The sequence below is a fragment of the Felis catus genome, chromosome B2 (genome assembly GCF_018350175.1).
Source record: "Felis catus isolate Fca126 chromosome B2, F.catus_Fca126_mat1.0, whole genome shotgun sequence".
Classification (NCBI taxonomy): domain Eukaryota; kingdom Metazoa; phylum Chordata; class Mammalia; order Carnivora; family Felidae; genus Felis; species Felis catus.
This window is the reverse complement of record NC_058372.1, coordinates 17,388,536-17,408,793: the sequence shown is the minus strand read 5'-3', so window position 1 is coordinate 17,408,793 and position 20,258 is coordinate 17,388,536. Positions and strand designations below refer to the sequence as shown.

Sequence of the window (20,258 nt, the reverse complement as noted above, 5' to 3'; positions counted from 1 at the left end):
TTCGGATCATAATTCGCTCTTATTTTCTGCCTCATTCTAACAGGGTAGACTATTCCTGTTCTGGTGGGTCCCAGCTTTGGCCGCACAACAGACTCACCTGGGGGAGTTTTAAACTATCTCCTGGCCCAGGCCATGCCCCAGACTAACAAAATCACAACTCTGGAGATGAGACTCAGACGTGGACGATTTTTTTTAAACACCCAGGGGATTTCAGCATGCTGCAAAAACGTAGCCCTCGGCAGCAAGTGCTAGAAAGCAAGGCCTATGGGTGAGCAGGCCTGGTTATATAAATAAATCGTAATCGCTGACAGCTGCCTGCAGGGAGGGCAAAGAGGAGCTATGGAGGGTTTGCACAAGAACCAAAGCAGGGCGGTGGGGTGGGGGAAAGCATGATCTGGGTTCATTTAATGCCTGGGCAAAGTGATCCAAGGTCTGAGAACATCTTATTTTCTTATTATTATATTAGAGTAATTGTCCTGAGTCACTTGAAAGGCTAGAATTATTGTCAATATGCTTTGTTTATCGAAGCAAGGAAAATGTATACCGTTTAGAAAGCTTTCCACCCCTGAATATGCCAGCAGTAAGGTTTTTCTTAAACAGGGTAACTACAGGTATCTGGAAGACTCACTTAAAATACAATATTTTCAATTGATCTGTAGATGCCAAGTGAAAGAGGAATCGAGGTGTGACAGCACATGTCCATCAAAATACATCCGCTGACCTTTAGCAGAGGCTAAGTTCACCTGCTCCTAATTCATGGTCCCAGCTGACATTTTCATGTGTTTGGGTCCTATCGTTGGTGATTACATACAGAGGAGGGCTCCTCAGGCCGTGGTAAGAACACAGGACGGGGCCAGTGGTTAGTCCCCTTGGAAATGGTCCTGGCACAGGGAAAATGCAGGCATCGTGTGGTTCAAAGTCAGACGCGGTCTCCTAATTGTTATTGTTGGTTGTTCCTTTTGGACTGGGGTTAGGATATTCCAACAATCTGTTCCTGACGGCAGACCAAACAACTTTTATTTCTTTCTTATGTTCTCGCGGTTGGCTTTCTTGTTTATAGGCTTGCCTGCGAAGAGCGGGTGTTGGGGTGTGATACAGCTCGCATGCAGCCCCACAGCTGGTGGGGGTCCGGAGTGGCCCGTGGGCTCGCTGCTCCCCACCATTGGCTGGGGGCTGTGCACTGACTGAGAGAAATTCAACAAGGGCCATTCCTCTGTGAGCACAGAGCCCCTCCTCTCTCTCCCGCCTCTCCCCCCACCCCTGCAACTCTGCTGCCACCAACCCCTTCCCTCCCTGCCCTCAAAGAACCCTGGTACTGTTTTTGTATTAGCTCACCATGAAACCAAAGATTTCGGCCCAAGTGTAAGGGGAAACGTTGGGCTGTGGCCCCTCGGGAAGGTCTTACACCAGCTAAGTTTCTCATCTGTGGCACTATTGACATTTGGGGCCACGTCATTCCTTGCGGCGGTTACCGCGCTGGGCCTTGTGGGATGTTTAGTGACATGCCTGGTCTCTACCCCCTAGATGCCAGTAGCACTCCCTGAAGTTGTGACAATGGAATTGCCAGTGTCTCCTACTGAGCAAAACTGCGTCTGGCGGGGAGGCACCGTGCTAAGGAAAAGATACATGGAGACCCCAACCTTCCATCTCCAGTGGACACTGGGGTCAAGGACTAAACTAATCTTAATGACTTTTGCCCTAACACTTGACTATGTCTTCCATCTCAACTTTTGTCACAGGGATGAGGAATTAGGCCTGTTCTATATAGATCCCCCCCCCCCCCCAACTTCCCTGGGTTGACTGGGATATTTTTAGAAGCCAGAGTTTCCCTAGGTGAAACGAGTGGCCTCAGAGTGGCTGATCTTCCCTATGGGGCAAGCCAGATATCTTCTGTTTGTTCTTCCAGAACCTTCTCCACTCTTTTCTGTTTTGTGCCTCAGGGTCTCACCTTTGTTTTCTAGTTGGAGGGAGAAAGGGGGTGAGGCAGAGCATTTATTCCCTAGCATCCTTCATCCTTCTAGGTGGCTGTGGGTTGGCTGGCTGTGCCCCTGGACCAAAGGTCTCAGCTCCTATTGGGATGTGGGGAGGGAGGCATCTCTCATACTAGCCTGGACTGATGCACTATCCCGTGGTTTTGCTGTGTTCTGCTCTCACTCATAGATGAGGCTGGCATCAGATCCTCTGAGTTCCTTCTAAATTAGGATAATTTGGATAGGTCCTATACTTCTCTCTGGAACCTTGTCTAATGCACAAAGTCATGAAGATTTGACATTGGAAATACATGAACTTTCCAGGTCTCTTCTACCCTCGGAGTCTATAATAGTATGGTTGCGTACGGCTATGTGCTCCCTGCTAAGATTTGTGTAGGCGTGAGTTTGTGACCCATTCTGGTTTAGTTGAAGAGGGAATTCTGCGGGGAGGCTACTGGTAAAGTTTCCTCTTAAAAAGAGACGAAAAAGGTTGTTCTCTTTATCCCACCTGTGGACGGTGTGAGAGGATGTGACATCTGGAGCTACAGGAGCCATCTTGCTGTTATGAGAATAGCAGAGTCCAAAGATGAAGGAACCTTGGTTCTTCTTTGTTTTTTAAGTTTTTATTTGCTTATTTTTGAGAGGGAGAGAGTGGAGAAGGGGCAGAGACGGAGGGAGACAGAGAATCCCGAGCAGGCCCTCCACTATCAGTACTGAGCCTGATGCGGGGCTCCAACCTGTGAACCATGAGGTCAGGACCTGAGCTGAAACCAAAAGAGCCTGGCTCTTAACCAACTGAGCCACCCTGAGGCTGAAGGGGTCTTGGTTCTTGATGACATCATTCAGCCAATGAATTAACCAAGCTCAGAACTACTCTTCTTCCAGAATTCTATTATGCAATAAACGTTCTTATTGTTCAAGTTCATTTTACTTGAGATTTCTGGTACTTGGGGTGTACCCTGAAGTACTCCAATGCCCTGTTTTAGGTGTCCATCTCATTTAACCCACTAATAAACTGGAATCTTTTGTTTGGACCCCCCTTTTCTTGTTGGAATTCTTTTCTTTTCTAGCAACAGTCACCACCCAGGTGGCGCCACTTGCTGCCGTAAATTCCATTATCATGCAGACACTCATGACTCCAACCCCATATACACAACTGCCCACTTGACCTGCCCCTGGCATAGCTAATGGACGAGCCCAACTTAACATGTCCCCAACGAACTATTGGTGCGCCCTCTTCTTCCTCAGGCTTCGGTATCTCAGTTAATGCCATCCTCTTCTTCTCCAGGCCAAAATATTAGAGTCATCTGTTACTCCTTTCTTATTCCTTCGTTTGAAATGCTTCCCCTACATCTAAGTGTTTAATGTTATGTTCCAAACATTTGTTTCTTACCTGTCCTGAGCACGTCAGCCCGAGTGAGTGCTCGAAAACAAGTCAGATCTTGTGACTCCCCTGCTCCAAACCCTGCAGTGACTTCCGTGTCCCTTAGACCACACACACTCTCCAAAGTCATCATGCTGGCCGGCAATGCCCCATATGTGTTGTGCCCTAGACCCCTCTCCAGCTAACTCTTTACTGCAACCATATGGCCTCTTTATTTTCCTCAAACACGTCGAGCAAAATGACCTTCACACTTACCACTCCCCATTCTGGAATGTTCTCCTGCCAGCTTGCCTCACATCGCCTCACTTACTTCCTTTAGGCCTTTGCTGAATTGTCACTGCCTCCGAAAGAACTTCCTTTGCCACCACCTAAATTAGCATTCCTTTTCATTCTCTGCCTCTTTGCTCTGCTTTATTTTGATTCTTGCAATTCACCACCCCTTGACGATCTATTACATATGTGTTTACTGCTTATTATCCATCTCTCTGACTTGCATATGAACTCCGTGGGAGCAGGGATTTCGTTTTGCTCACTGCTGTGTCTTCTGCACTTAAAACAATACGTGGCTGTGGTAAGATTTGCTGGGTGAATGAATGACCCAAATGGCACCATCCCCTTAGGGTACAGCAGAGAGCTTAAGTGGAATCTTAGGTTACAGAAAAGGGAGAAGAGCAGCTAAGATTAGAACCCAAGCCTTGACTCTTCTGGTTTGGCGCTCTTTCCATGACGTCGCACTGTCACCTACATGAATAAGCTCATGATCATTTTTTTTCTTCAAAGGTAATTTGCAGTTTTACAGGGAACTGAGTAATCAAGTGCAGACATGGGTTTCCAATTAGGCAGCTTGTGTCAGCAAACTAGAAGGGGAGATTGTGTGTGTGTGTGTGTGTGTGTGTGTGTGTGTGTACAGGGGTGGAAAGTAGTGGTGGGGGGTGCCGAGAGGTGCACGGGGCCTTCCTGGGTTTTGAAATCAGAACACATCATAAAACTACCCCATAGAACCAGTCTATATGTAACCTGGACACTTCTCTGCCCTATAGCAAGGGTCAGGGGTAGAGTAGGTGTATCATCAGGAAGGAGTCAGCTTTCTAAGGATGTTGGAAGTGATGAGAGAGAATGATTTATACAATCTCTTTCAGACTTCTAAATCTCAAAATGGGTGGAAGAGAAATTAAGGAGGCTAATAGTAAAGCTAGCTGTGGGAGATTTGCCTACATGTTGAGATCCTGTGTTGGGTATGTCTGAGGCAAACTCTCAAATACTACATTCAAAGAGTAGAAAGGGGAGTCTGTGTTCAGTATCAGGGTCAGGTCTTTTAAGAACAAACCTCCTAGAGCACCTGGGTGGCTCAGTCAGTTAAGCATCTGATTCTTGACTTCGGCTCAGGTCATGATCTCACAGTTCATGAGTTCAAGCCCTGTGTTGGGCTCTGTGCTGACACCATGGAGTTTGCTTGGGATTCTTTCTCTCCCCCTCCCCTGCTGCCTGTCTCTCTCTCTCTCTCTCTCTCTCTCTCTCTCTCTCTCAAAACAAACATGCTTAAAAAAAAAGAACAAACATCCTTCTAGCAAATTCAATTCAGCCTGTGGTACTCAAATTGATGTGAAGCATATGTGAAGGTGTTAACCAGGTAGCCTAGTTTGTTATATAACCTAATAATTAAATCTACCCTTTATTGGTTGCTTACTATGTTCCAGATGCTGTGTTAAGTGCCGTTAATGATAAAATCAACACCCATTGCTAACATTTATTTGTTGCTTAAAATATGACAAGATATTTCTAACTGTTTAGCAAGCTCATCATACCCTCATGAGGGTCCTTATGAGGGAAGTACTAGTATCTTCTGCATTTTGCTGATCAAAAAGCTGAGTTGAATAGGGATTGTGTATTTCCGAAGATTGCTCAGCTCTAAATGGTGGACCTGGGATTTGAACCCAGGCAGTCGGAACCATGGCCTGTGCTATCTTAAACTGTATACTTGTGCTCTCTCATTTAATGCTCAAAATTCTAGGAAATAAGTACTATCATCCCCTCTTTACAGTCCTTGCATGGTATTGCTGTAAAACAATACTGGGGCTTAAGACTCTGGTGCCTTTAGCTTGTCAGTCTTGAAGAAACTGGTTGTTCTCTTTTATAGTTTGTGACTGAGAAATGTTTACAGTTCTCTATGCACTAAAAACTAAAAAAAATTCTGCCAAGAAAAATTAAAGAAGATCTAAATAAGTGGGAAGATAGAATTTATTCATGGATCAGAACACTCAATATTGGTAAGACGTAGTTCTCCCCAGATTGATTTATAGAATCAGCACCATCCCAATCAAAATCTCAGTAAGCCTTTTTTGTAGAAATTGACAAGTGGATTATAAGCTTCATATGGAGACACAAAGGACCTAGAATAGCAAAAGTAAAACAAAACAAAAGAAAAAAAAATTTACAAAAGAAGAATCAAATTTGAACACTGGAACTCAAGACTTATTAGAAAGCTACACGAATCAAGACAGTGTGTTATTGGCTTAAAGATAGGTCAAGGGAACAGAAATAACATATATGGACAATTGACTTTTGACAAAGGAGAAAGAAAATTTGGTGGGGAAACATGGTCCTTCCAACAAATGGTGCTGGTACAACTGGATATCCATATAGAAAATAATGAATTTCAATCTATACCTTCCATCATGTAAATATTAACTCAAAATGCACCAGAGATAAATGTAAAACCTAAAGCTGTGAAACTTCTAGAAGAAAATATAGGAGAAAATGTTTGTGACCTTGGATTAAGTGAAGATTTCTTAGCCACCACACTGAGAGGCATAGTCCATTAAAAAAAAGTTAATAAATAGGACTTCATTACAATTAAAAATGTCTACTCTTCCAAAGACAATGTTAAGAGAATAAAGACAAGCCAGACACTGGAAGAAAATATTCACAGTACATACATTTGACAAAGCAATTGCTTCCAGAATAGATAAGAAACTCTTGACACTCAATGATAAGAAAACAACCCAATTAAAAAATAGACAAGATATATGAATAGTCATTCTATTAAAGAAGACTTCCAGATGTCAACTAAGCACATGAAGAGATGCTGAATAAAACCATAGGAAGGTATCACTGTACACCTATCACTGTACAACTATATGGATGGCTAAAATCAAAAGAAAAATCGAACCATACATAGTGTTGGCAGGGATGTGGAGGAACTAGACTAGAATTCTCATGTACCACTGATGGAAACATAAAATGGTACAACCACTTTGGAACACAGTTTGTCAGTTTCTTCGAAAGTTAGACACACATCTACCATGGGACCTACTCATCCATCCTAGGAATCTGTCCAAAAGAAAACAAAGCACACCCAAAAAACAAATAATCCAGTGAAGAAATGGGCAAAAGACATGAATAGACACTTTTCCAAAGAAGACATCCCGATGGCAAACAGACACATGAAAAGATGCTCAACATCACTCATCATCAGGGAAATACAAATCAAAACCACAATGAGATACCACCTCACACCAGTCAGAATGGTTAAAATTAGCAACTCAGGAAACAACAGATGTTGGCAAGGATGTGGAGAAAGAGGAACACTTTTGCACTGTTGGTGGTAATGCAAACTGGTGCAGCCACTCTGGAAAACTGTATGGAGGTTCCTCAAAAAATTAAAAATAGAGCTACCCTATGACAGGGCAATTGCACTACTAGGAACTTACCCAAAAGATACAAAAATGCTGATTTGAAGGGGCATATGCTCCCCAATGTTTATATCAGCATTATCAACAACAGCCAAATTATGGAAAGAGCCCAAGTGTCCATCCACTGATGAATGGATAAAGAAGATGTGGTATATACATAGAATGGAACACTCTCGGCGATGAAAAAGAATGAAATCTTGCCATTTGCAACAACATGGATTGAACTAGAGTGTATTTTGCTAAGTGAAATAAGCCAGTCAGAGAAAGACAAGTATCATATGATTTCACTCATATGTTGAATTTGAGAAACTCAGCAGATGAACGTAGGGGAAAAGAAGGAAAAATAAGATAAAAACAGAGAGGGAGGAAAACCGTAGGAGACTCTTAAATACAGAGAACAAACTGAGGGTTGCTGGAAGGGGGGATAGAGCGTGATGGGCATTAAGGAGGGCACTTTTGGGGATGAGCACTAGTGTTACATGTAAGAGATGAATCACTGGGTTCTACTCCTGAAGCCAAGACTATACTGTATGGTAACTAACTTGAAAATAAATTAATGAAAAAGAAAAGAAAAAAAAGCACGTGTCCATGCAAAAATGTTTCTGCAAATGTTTACAGAACTTTATTTCTAATTGCCTCCAACTGGGAACAATCCAGGTATCTATCAACAGGTGAATGGATAAACAAACACATTGCGGTCCACTCCTACAAGGAATACTATTCAGCAACAATGAGAAAATGAACTATTGATACGCACCACAACATGAATGAATATCAAAATAATTATGCTCTGCAAAAGAAGCCAGGAAGAAAGGGTATATATTGTATGTTTCATTTATATTAATATCTAGGAATTGCAAACTAATGTATAATGGCAGAAAGCAGATTGGTGGTTTCCTGGGGATGGGATGGGAGGTGGAAGGGGCAGAAGGTGGGATTATAAAGGAACACAAGAGGGGCACCTGGGTGGCCAGTCAGTTAAGCATCCAACTCTTGATTTGGGCTCAGGTCATGATCTCACTGTTCAAGAGATTAAGCCCCACATCCAGCTCTGTTCTGACAGCATGCAGCCTGCTTGGGATTCTCTCTCTCTGCTCCTCCTCTGTGCATTCTCTCTCTCTCTCTCTCTCTCTCTCTCCCAAAATAAACAAACATTAAAAAATAATTATTAAAAAATATAAAGGAGCACAAGAAAACTTTTGGGGATCATGGATATGTTTGTTATTTTGATAGTGATGATGGTTTCACAACTGTATATGTGTGTCAACATTATCAAAACGTACATCTTAAATATGTGTAGTTCATTGTATGCCAATCATACCTCAATAAAGCTGCTAAAAAAAACCCCAGAGAATTAGCACTTACAGACTTAGGAATATACATGTGAGGACACAAGAGTATACAAACCCTTCCCTAGGTACACAGGGAGACACAGACACACACATGTGCACACACACACACAAATCTAAAAACTCGAAGAGCCTGCGGATAATGCTCTCAAATTTTCAGGCCATATTCTTTATCCTCTTCATTCCTGCCCTCTGTGTATAGTTTTATACATAGTTTTATTCCTAGGTTCTGTAGTAGAGCCTTCTGACTTTATTTTCACTTCAAAAGGCTTTGTGTGAAATCTAATGCCTTGAGCGCACAAGACTGCAGACAGAACTGTGGGGTTGGGAGTGGAAAGGGACAGGGGTAAGATGCTAACCTATCACCCAGCAGGTGAGAGGTGCCACCTAACCTTTCAGCTTCTGGAAGCTGAGTTTTGTAATGAGCTGTCACTGTATTTATCACCTAACAATTACTGCAATTGGATAAGGTGCGAGAAAACCTGGAAAACATTACTCTGTCAACTATTCGGTATCTTTGATGAAGCTGTCTGTGGCAGGGTCCCAGATACAATAGAAAATCGGCGCGCGGCCTGTTAAAGTGGTTTAGGTTCTCTCCTTCCCTTTATTCTGCAGGCTGCTTCTGGCTTACAATATGGCAATTGTTCTGTCAATTATTAGAACATCCTGATCTTGACTTTACGTATGCTTCCGTCAAAATTGCACGGGGCTGGTTCAGCGACAGTTCACGAAGAGCAGAGTGAAGCCTGAGCTGTGGCTACGTAACAGTACTGTATGCCCAGGTGGACTCCAGAAGGTGATGTTTACCTTGAAGGACACATCATGGTCTCAGGTCTCTCAGGTTCATAAAAGGGATTTGGTTGGCGTGCTTAGGGTGGGACCAGCTCATAGCCATCAGATACAATGACAGCAATTTAAAATAATAATTACCACTGGCAGATAGACCAGAAAGCATTGAGACAGCTCTGTCATGAGGAACCAAATTATCACAGGGTTGCCTGGTGTCCACAGAATCAGAAGAAAAGGGCTCTTTTTTTTTTTAATTTTTTTTTCAACGTTTATTTATTTTTGGGACAGAGAGAGACAGAGCATGAACGGGGGAGGGGTAGAGAGAGAGGGAGACACAGAATTGGAAACAGGCTCCAGGCTCTGAGCCATCAGCCCAGAGCCCAACGCGGGGCTCGAACTCACGGACCGCGAGATCGTGACCTGGCTGAAGTCGGACGCTTAACCGACTGCGCCACCCAGGCGCCCCAAGGGCTCTTAATTGATCTTAGAATGTTGCTGTCAGTGGCTTGGGCACTCTTGCTCCTAACAGAGATAGTCTCATCAAGGGAACCATAATGCTTTGGCCAACACTGCCAAGACTGTGTCTTCTTTAGGTGCTTCCGTGTTGATGGACTGTGCCATCGAGAGGGCCTCTATGACCCTCTGGCTCTTTTTCCTGCTCTTTTGGTTAACCAACTCCTTCATTCACATAGTCTTAATCCAAACAGTTACAATGCAGTTAGTAAGTTTTCTGCTTACTAACTTATAATCACATGTGCATCCTTCTCATTACCGTACCCCCAGATCAGTGGGGCTGAAGTCTGAGATGCTTTTACCTCTTCTATTTTTTTTTTATATATAAATGGATGGTTTCTTGGCTTCCTTCCACAATTGGCCAATTACATCCTTTCTGTTTTACTAGGTTTATGCACTTTATGTATGTCTTTTACTAGTTTAACTCTGAGAGCTGCCTTATTTCCAAGTTCTTTGGAGGTACCTAACAAGCCTGCCTCCATTTCTCTTGCTCACCATGCTGACCATTGATCTGAGTCCAAGCTTTGCCATAAACTATCATGGGATTCAGCAAATCCATTTGTCTCACTGGCTTCATTGTGACCGTTAGTAACGTGGACACAATGTTCCCCCAACTCACAAGGATGAAAGATTTTTATAAAAAAGGGGAAGTATTGAGAATGAGGTAAAAAGATTGAAAAAAAAAAAGCACATGTAATTACATTCTGCACTATTTTTAATACCTTATCAGTGAATCTAGGAAATGTGATTGTGCTTTGGTTAAATGAAGTAATATAATTTGGCACTCACTCTATAAATCTAATTCTATTATTACTGTTATTTATGTATTTTATGTAATAAAATACATTATGTGTAATAATGTTTAGTTTAAATCAGCACCTTAGTTTCCAGCCAAGTGGCATGTATTATTTTTATTTCTTTTCCCTCCCTAAAACTGATGAAAACTAACATAAAGCTTTTAACGACTCAACATCAGAACTCCAGGTGAAAATTTTAAGATTCAGGCAAAAAATCCAGATATACAAACTTTGTGATGATAAAGTCAGACTTTAAAAAATAGGTATGCACCTGAGGGATCAATAGACATTGATATAGATGGTCAGAAGTGTGGCAAAGGTTCTGGGGTGCCTGGGTGGCTCAGTTGGGTAAGCATCTGACTCTTGGTTTTGGCTCAGGTCATGATCTCGCAGTTCATGAGATCGAGCCCCACATCGGGCTTTGTGCTGCCAGTTCAGGAGCCTGCTTGGAATTCTCTCTCTCTTCCTCTCTCTCTGCCCCTCCCCCACTTGTGCACATGCTTAGTCTCTCTCTCAAAATAAATACACTTAAAAAAAAAAAGAAAGAAATGTGGTTCATCCGGATTCCCACACAGGAGTTCTTTCCACTCGGGTTTTCCACTGTTCTCCAGATAGTGTTTAGAACCTGTCAAAGAGACCATGCCTGCACCCATTTCTTTATCCTCTATTAGGTATTTTCTGGAAGTCTCTGTCTCTTCTCATTTGAACTCAGCCGTGGGGAGGACAATCTTTCAAGACATATCCTCCATGAGCCAACATAATGGTTACAAACCAGGCTGACCCCATCCAGACTTTCTCTCCCTATCAGCTGTCTCCACCCTGTAAGCTATCTTGACAGAATCAAGAACAATATGCAAGGCTTACTAGGTGACTTTTGGCCTCTGAAGAAAGCTTTACAGTGTATTCTGTTTCTATTTTTCTTGACTTTCCGCAAAGTAATTTTATATCCTTAGGAGCCAAGAAGCATTTCCCATAATTAGGGTTTGCTACTGGCGCTTCCTCCTTGAAACATTCATCTGTCCAGCTCTCAGATGGACAGGACTGCATCGGAACTGTGGGTTTTGGAGCAGGGTGGTCATAGTCCTCCTCACCCTGGAGTCCTGGATAGAAAGTTCTAGAAACAATGCTCCAACTGTATCTTGAGATTTTATGAGCCTTTTTATACATTAATTGGAACTAATGGGAATGGGCAAGAGGCCTTTTGGCCAGCACTGAATTGAGCTGTCACTGATTGGCTCTGTGTAACTCTGGGTCTCGGTTGCCTCAACTAGAAAACACTCGAAGGCATTGAAAGCAAAGGGGCATCTAAGGACTCTCTGAGACAAACACTATTAGCATCTGTGCACTTGTCAACATTTGTCAGCCATCTCTGGATCAGTGGAATGCTGGTGGACCAATTCTCCACTTTCCTGGCCTGCTTGCTGAAACGTCCCATACCTTTTCTCTTTGTGTCTATGCTGCTGGAAGGGAAGGACTCTGAGATGGTGGAAGATGCCCAGATGCCTGAGGATAGCTGCCCAGGAGAGCCAGTGACTATCACAGGAGTGAGAACACAACTGTATTGTGCTGCAATGCCAAGATTATAGGGCTTACTCATTACTGCAGCTCACTGTAATACTAACCTGACTAATGTGTTCTTCCGGCCCTAAAATTCTGTGTAGCTAAAGAATGGCAGAGTACAGGGCTGAGTCAGAAAGAGATGTGAATACAAGAAAGAAGCACTAGATGTAAACCTACTACTTAATTGGATGTTGTACTCAAAGATGCTTCTCTAAGTGAGCCAGGGAAAGAGCAAAGGACTCTAGGTAATATTTAAAGGTTAGGGGATGCATGGTTCCTCTAGTGTAACGAGGACTCAGTGTGTGTTACAAGGCCCTAGTCAAACCCAGAGGAATATTTTTTAAAAGAAAATAAAGGCAAGTTGTAGGGAACCCTCCTTCATCGATAAGAACTCAGAGCAGGTCTAAGGATAGAAGAAGCTCACCAACTCCCGGACTAGTGGTGTTTAGTATGGAGACAATGAGCACAGAGCCATCTTGGACTTCTCGCTGATCGTAATGCTTCTGTTGTGCTACTTCTAGAATTTTTGTTGTTGCCATAGGGAAAGGGACCACTTCTGGGTGGCTGCTGATCATTTGGGAAAAACAGACCATTTCTCTCATGTTCTCAGTTCGATCCATTTTCAGAATGGATTCCCACAGATAACGTTTTTGTCTTGACTTATTTTTACTGAGTGAAAGTACCATTTTCGAGAAACCCCCAAAGCTTCATATTTTAGAACAAATGAGGCCTCATTCTGTGGGAAAAGAAAGCCGCAGAAGACACTGGGAAACCACATGGCCCCATGTTAAATCAGGGGAAGTCTGGTAGGGATGTGAAAGCCCGTCTGCGCTCAGGGGTCACTCTCTGTGTTCCAGCTCCTGTTTACTTTCTGGACCCCGGTCAGGTGTCTTTTTGACAGTATAATTTCTGCAGCACAGATGGGCTTTGTGATCCCTAATCAAACACAGAAAGCCTTCAGCAATCCCATCCAGAGGAACTCCATTTACCTTGATTTAGATGAGAAAGTTAAATCTCGGTCCAGACGGAGCTTCTTTGCAGGACACGCAGCCCTTACACCTGCAACTCTGAATATGCTTCCCATTTTCCAGACAAGCTCAGGGGATCTGCATCCCCCAGTAAAATTCCTGTCTGCACTAAATTGCCTTGTAGTAGTGATTTATACCTCAATAAAAGTACATCTTGAAAAGGAGAATTGGTTTGATTCTATAGCTGACATAATTTATGCATGTTTTAGCTTTGGAATGCACAGTATTTATACAAGGGGAGAAGTCTTTGTGATGAGATGTGTACATCTACATCCACAGAACTAAAGGACAATGAAGACAGCGGAAATGTCCCCAGGCATCTAAGCACTGAACTCCCATTCTTACTGACACAACACCCACAGCCTCAAGCAGGGGGCCTCAAGATTTTCCAGGTATCAGAAACCCCCATGGGGCTTGCTAAAATTACACATGCCTGGTCTTCACCTTAGACCTCCTGAGTTAGATTCACTGTGAATGGGGTCCAGGAATCTGTTTTGACAATCTTCACCAGTGATTCTGATCACACCAGAATTTGAGAAACATCACTTCTCAGCCTTTCGGCTAAGATCAAGTGCAGAATTTGAGAAACATTTTCCCTCATGTTAGGAGACTAAATGTCTATTTCTGGTTTGAAATTGGTTACCACCGATTAATTATTTGCTTAAAGAAAGGGAAGGAAACGTACACTTTTGGAATGCCTTCTGTGTCAAGCATGTGCCCGACACCCTGACGTGTATTTTTTTCTTTGAATCTTTCCAACAGTCTAACAAAGTTGGCTTACTTATCCTCATTTTGCAGAAGAGACATTGGAGATTTGGAGAGGGTATATAGTATTAGTAAATAGTGGGGAAGAGAGTTGAACCCAGATCTCTTTGTCTCCAAATAGCATACTTTTCCCATGAGGCCATACACCCTGACCATTCTGCTGGGCATTTTTGATGCACCCAGAATTGGGCCAAGTGTTTTAGGGTTCATAATAGGTCACCATTTAAACTACTGAGAGGTATTATGAGAAATTTCTTAAGAAGATGATGGTAAATCTATTCATTCACATGGGGAACCTCTGCTTCCTTATACTGTAGACACCCAGTGCACCGACCAGAGACTCCACTTGACTGAGCAATCCTCTGTCAGCTCCCAAAGACCGGGTGATTGGCAACTCTCAACTGAGTCTGCCTGAGATTGTCCTCAGCTGAAGAGAGCCTGTTCATGAATATCATGCCTCTTTCCTGGGGGCAGCCTACACCCCATGACTAGTCCTTGCAGGAGTAAAATGGCCTAGTGCCCTTGTTTCAATTCCAAACAACTCTCCACATGCCTGGAGAGTTCTGTGGTCATCCTGGGCCTTGACCATGACTTCACTGCAGTCCCCTTATGCCTAATTCTGCTGCCTTCATTGCTTGTAGGTTTTCCTGAGAGCATCTGCCATAAAACCCTGCAGGCCAATCTCCGTCTCTTCAGAGTCTGCTTCTCTTAGGAACGTGACCTGTGATGTTGTTAGATCTAATTTTCCTTGTGGATAAATTATGGTTATGTTCAGGCAGCGTAATGGGCTTAATCGTGTCCCCCTCCAAATTTATACGTTCAAGTTCTAGCCCACAGTATCTCAGAATGTGACTATATTTGGTCTTTTAAGATGTGGTTTGGATATAGGGCTTTTAAAAGAGCATTTAAGGGGCGCCTGGGTGGCGCAGTCGGTTAAGCGTCCGACTTCAGCCAGGTCACGATCTCGCGGTCCGTGAGTTCGAGCCCCGCGTCAGGCTCTGGGCTGATGGCTCAGAGCCTGGAGCCTGCTTCGGATTCTGTGTCTCCCTCTCTCTCTACCCCTCCCCCGTTCATGCTCTCTCTCTCTGTCCCAAAAATAAATAAAAACGTTGAAAAAAAATAAAATAAAAAAGCATTTAAGGTAAAATGTGGGTGGGCCCCAATCCAATATGGCTGGTGTCCTTATAACAAGAAGAGATTAGGATGCAGACTCACATGGAGGGAAGACTGTGTGAAGACATAGGGAGAACTTGACCATCTGTAAACCAAGAAGAGAAGCCTCAGGAAAACCAGACCTACTGACACCTTGATCTTGGATTTCCAGCCTCCAGAACCATGAGAAAATAAATTTCTGTTGTTTAAGCCATCAGTCTACAGTACTTGTTATGGCTAGCCGAGCAGACTAATAAAGGCAGATTTAGAGGTACTTCTTCATTTCAGTCCCTATTCTTTCATCTTCACTCTCAAGGAACAACCTTGGAAATCTGAACAAGTTAAGCTGTCCTTTAAGTGTTGGGACATAAGGTATTCATTCTCAGTACATAAAGTTTTCATATTCCTTAAAATATGTTAGAATAATCAAAATACTATTTTTAAGGGCTGAAAAAAGAGTATGTGAATTACTCCACTTCATTGCATCTCCCTTTTTGGGACTTTACAAACCTAGGGCAGGTGTAAATGCAGTTTGATGACTATTTTAGACCTGGGGTGAACGTGTATTTAATCGGAAAAAAAGGACAACATTTTCAAGTTCTGTCAATCGATACATTTTGACCATCCGTGAAGCAATAGTCCACCTGGATTTTTCTTCTTTAGATAAACCACGACAGACCATGTCCAACTGCCAACTTCCTGCCCTAGTATAACGGGGAAGACTGAGGAATGTCAAAAGAAGACGTTTGCAGTTTAAAAGGTTTTTATTGCCAGTGTTCTTGTTTTTCTGAGCCAGCTTCTCTATCATCCCCAGTGGTGCACTGGGAAATATTAACCTACCAGCTCTCTGACAGTGAAACAAAACAAAATACCCTGAGTTATAGTCTGCCAGTTTCTGTGGTGTAAATACCCCCACTGTGGCAACTGTTGAGTTACCTACATGAACTCACTGGGACGCATGGACACAGTGGGCTCCAGGAAGCTGGAACCAGCTGCCTCCAGCACACCACTGATTCATGTAGAGACACAGAGGAAGACTGCCCACTGCCCAGCCTCTCTGCAGCTCTCAGATGGCCCCCCAGGTGTGAGCACGGGCTCTCCACCTTCCCTCCACATTGGTATTTGCAGTCAGCTCGGGGCTTGCTTTCACTTGCTGAGTTTTTTGGTAAAGGGCTTGCTTTTAAGAGTATTTATAAGGTTAGCACAGGTTTCCCCGAAGGATGTTTCTGGCCATGACCTCACAGTGTCCTCATTGTGGCTCCCCAAACCAGAAAATCACAGCAGAGGGGGTTCAAAAGAGCAACCAAATCTAGTCTGACCCAGATTCCTAGAGGCTCAGTCTCTCAAGGCCTTTTTTACACTCTGCTTCCCCCATCTTCTGCCTTTAGTGATTTCTTTGAGCCGTGTAGACTTTACTTCCTATGTGCCGTAGAACTCTGAGTTTCACTGGAAGCCTCTATTGAGGGTTTAGTATGTGCCAAACATATTTGTAAACAATTTGCATGCTTACTCATCACAACAACCCCTCCCAAAAGGTGCTATTTTCACCCATTTTATAAATGAAGAAACTGACGCACAGAGAGGTTTAATAGTTTGTTAATAGTTTGTCCTACTCCTTATTCGTGACAGGGCTGGGATTCAAATCAGGCGGTATTGCTTCAGATCTGCATCTTTAGCCAGCACCCTGTCCCCCAAAGACCAGTAGGGATATATCTTTAGAAAGTATTGACGACAAGGAATCAATGCTCTTTTTTGCTATTAGGTGAAACTAATAATTGCCAGATATTTCCATTCTACCTAGTCTAGTGTGAAGTTACATGTAAGTGTGTATGCGTGTGTGTGTACATGTGTGTAATATTGAAATACAGTTCAATCATAAAAAAAAAAAAAAAAAAAAAACAACCACCCACCCAGAAGTGATGGAATTAAGGATCCAAAAGGACCTTGGACTTTGAACAGATAGTTCTAAAGCAAATTAAAGACTTCAGGTGGTTGAATTATCTGGTTTTCAGATCTAGAATACCAAAAGTTGAGAATCAACGTGTATTTGAAATACCACAGTGCTAATGTTCATTGCAGGGACTCAAATGGAATGAAATACTGGCTTGCTTTAGAGAATTGCTAAGTTTTTTTTTTTTTCCCATCTCAATTGAGTGAAACTGAGTAGGTCTAAAAAAATGAGGAGAAACTAGTTTTATTTCACTCTTCATTAAGAAATTATTGGGGCGCCTGGGTGGCGCAGTCGGTTAAGCCTCCGACTTCAGCCAGGTCACGATCTCGCGGTCCAGGAGTTCGAGCCCCACGTCGGGCTCTGGGCTGATGGCTCAGAGCCTGGATCCTGTTTCGGATTCTGTGTCTCCCTCTCTCTCTGCCCCTCCCCCGTTCGTGCTCTGTCTCTCTCTGTCCCAAAAATAAATAAACGTTGAAAAAAAAAAAGAATTTAAAAAAGAAATTATTTTTTTTTTATTTAAAAAAAAAATTTTAAGTCTATTTATTTTGAGAGACCGAGAGAGCAGACAAGGGGCAGAGAGAGAATCCCAGGCAGGCTCCATGCTGTCAGCACAGAGCCCGATACGGGGCTCAAACTCACGAACCGTGAAATCATGACCTGAGCTGAAACGAAGAGTTGGACACTTAACCAACTGAGCCACCCAGGCACCCCAAGAAATTAATATTCATGCCTGTGACTTGAGGAATCACAAATAAGTGTAATTTGCTCCAGTTTGAATTCATACAGTAGTCTTCTCTTTATCCATAAAGAATACATGCCAAGACCCCCGGTGGATGCCGGAAAACACAGATAGCACTGAACCCAATACACACTATGCTTTTTCCCATACGTACAGGCCTATGATAAAGTTTAATATCTAAATCACGTACAACAAGAGATTCACAGCAGCAGTAGTAACACAGAACAATTATAATGATATACTGTAATAAAAGTTATGTGAATGTGGTCCCTGTCTCTTACTGTCCCTTACTCACTCTTCTTATGATGATGTGAGATGATCAAATGCCTAAGTGAGATGCGGCGAGGTGAATGACATAGGCATTGTGACAGGGGTAACTACTGACTTTCTGATGACACTCAGAAGGAGGGTCATCTGCTTCCAGAATGCATCATCTGCACTTGACCGTGGGTAGCTGAAATTATGCAGAGCAAAACCCCGGGTAAGGGGGGGACTACTGTAATTCAGTTTGGTTGACGCTTCTGAAATGTCCAATTCTGTGACAGAATTCTGTATCATAGGATCTTAGGACTAGAGGGACTTTTAAGAGATTGCTATTTTAAAAGCAATTACAGTGATATGGCCATTTGGTTTTTAAAGACTTCCCTGCAAATCCTTTTATTTCTCATCAAAATGTTTTAAAGACACATTTGTCATTTTACTTGACTTCTAGCCTTTCTCCTGCAAACGAAATATGGCGCTTTTTGGGTTGACATGACTGCCCAGTTGCCTTCTATTTTGTCCTGATGGTCAGTTCTCCATGTGATACAGACAGCAGATTGTGGATCCCAGCACATCAGGGAATTAACCTTTCTTCCTCTGAGCACACATTGCTTCATGTGCGTTTTCTCATTTAATCCTTAGGACAACCTTCCTATGTCCATTTTATAAATTCAGAGACAAAGATTAAAAAGAGTCAGACAACTTGCTCCCGGTCACTCTACTGCTCAGCATAAGAGTGACATAAGTCCAACTCTGCCTGACCCCAGGGCCACTCCATCATGCCATGCTGCCTGCTTCCAAGTCAATGAACAGATGTGCATCACACAACACTTCTTCGACTTAATTTCCATAAAACTTTTAGGAAGCCTTGGTTAGATGGGCGAATCAACTATTTTAACCCTAACCTCCACCCCAGGCCGAACTGACTTTCTTGTGGAATGACTGTATGGAAAGGGGATGGTTTAGCACTGATGGGCAGAGAGAGAATGGAGGCACCAGAGACCTGGCTAATCTAACCTAGGTGATCAACTTCTGAGTTGTCAGTGAGTATAACTTTCAGACTTGCTTGGGAACTGGTTATACTAAGGGGAATATTCTGCCTTTATTCCAGAAGACTGCCTCCCTCGAGATTTCTGAGTGGAAGAGGATTTCCTGTGGGCAAAAGATCCATCTCAAAAGATTCACCTAACAGAGCAGAATCCGGTGACCTGAAATTAGCCCTTTAATTCCAAACATAAATTACAATCCTGAGCGAGGATGGAACACCATTTGGATTATTGTTCCGCAGGAATGAGTCTGAGTTGAACTGGACAAAAAGGAAGTGCGTGAAATGTACGTTGTTTCCAACACTACTCACCCTTGCCCACATTTTCGCAGGTGCTTCTCTCCGTGAAGCCAAGGAATGTTGGAGTTCCGGATCTTGAAAAGGACACTTCCCGTTTTAGTCTCCTGACCAGCTTCTTTCTTTTCATAACTCTGTTTAAAGAATACACGATATTCTCATGCCAGTGTGTGACATTACGGGATTCACAGCTTCTTGACTCTGAAAAGAAGTTAAAAATGCAAAAATGGGTAAACCTTGGCAGAGGCTGAGACACTTTTTATCACTTAAGGATTGCATCATAGCAGTTGGAAAAGCCAAATCCATACTCCCATGAATGAAATCCATCATTCGTTTATTCATTCATTCATTCGTTCATTCAATCACGCAACCAAGGAAAACATTTATGGGACCCTCACTACGTATTGGCTGGAACTGCAAAGAGGCATAAAATGTGATCCTGTCCTCAATGACCCCACAGTATAGTAGGACAAACCAAAAATATATAGTTCCATAAATCGCCACAGTTACTTTGATAGAATATGAAGTGGACCTGGTGAGGGCATAAAGGAGGGAGAAGGGAAACTTGGGGTGGAGTCTTGAGTGATGGGTAGATATTTGCCAGGTGTTTCATATTGGGACAGAATGGTAGAAGTGAGTGAGCCTTCATTGTCCGTTGTCTACAATTTTAGTCCTGCCATTGACTGACATTGACTTCACTTGTTCTTCCACCCCCCCCCCCCGCTTCATTATCCCTCTTTATGTTGTTGCTTTTATCATATTGAAGCCACCACATGTCCCTGACTCTACCTCTCATCAACAGCTCGAGAAGGTCACTGCAGCCATATGCTTTTCTTGTTTCCCTAAAATGAGGAAAACTGGCGCTTTGGCAATGTGGCTTTTAAACAGCTTAGATGCAAAGCCCAGAATTTTGTTTTTTTGGGGAAAAAAGTTGACTGGGCTTTTGGTTGGTTAGTAGAGGCCAGG

General features: G+C 43.0%; 1 protein-coding gene across 2 annotated transcripts in view; it reads right to left on the bottom strand.

Annotated features, from left to right (window-relative positions):
• The window catches only part of NEDD9 (neural precursor cell expressed, developmentally down-regulated 9), a 184,101-nt gene that overhangs the window by 98,645 nt on the left and 65,198 nt on the right, over positions 1-20,258 (bottom strand). The window contains exon 2 of one of the 2 annotated variants that reach the window (XM_019830242.3): positions 19,308-19,493. In XM_019830242.3, the coding sequence (XP_019685801.2) occupies positions 19,308-19,319 (12 nt within the window). In that variant the 5' untranslated portion in view covers positions 19,320-19,493. The remainder of the gene's footprint in view (positions 1-19,307; positions 19,494-20,258) is intronic. The other variant, XM_045057120.1, reaches the window with a different exon arrangement.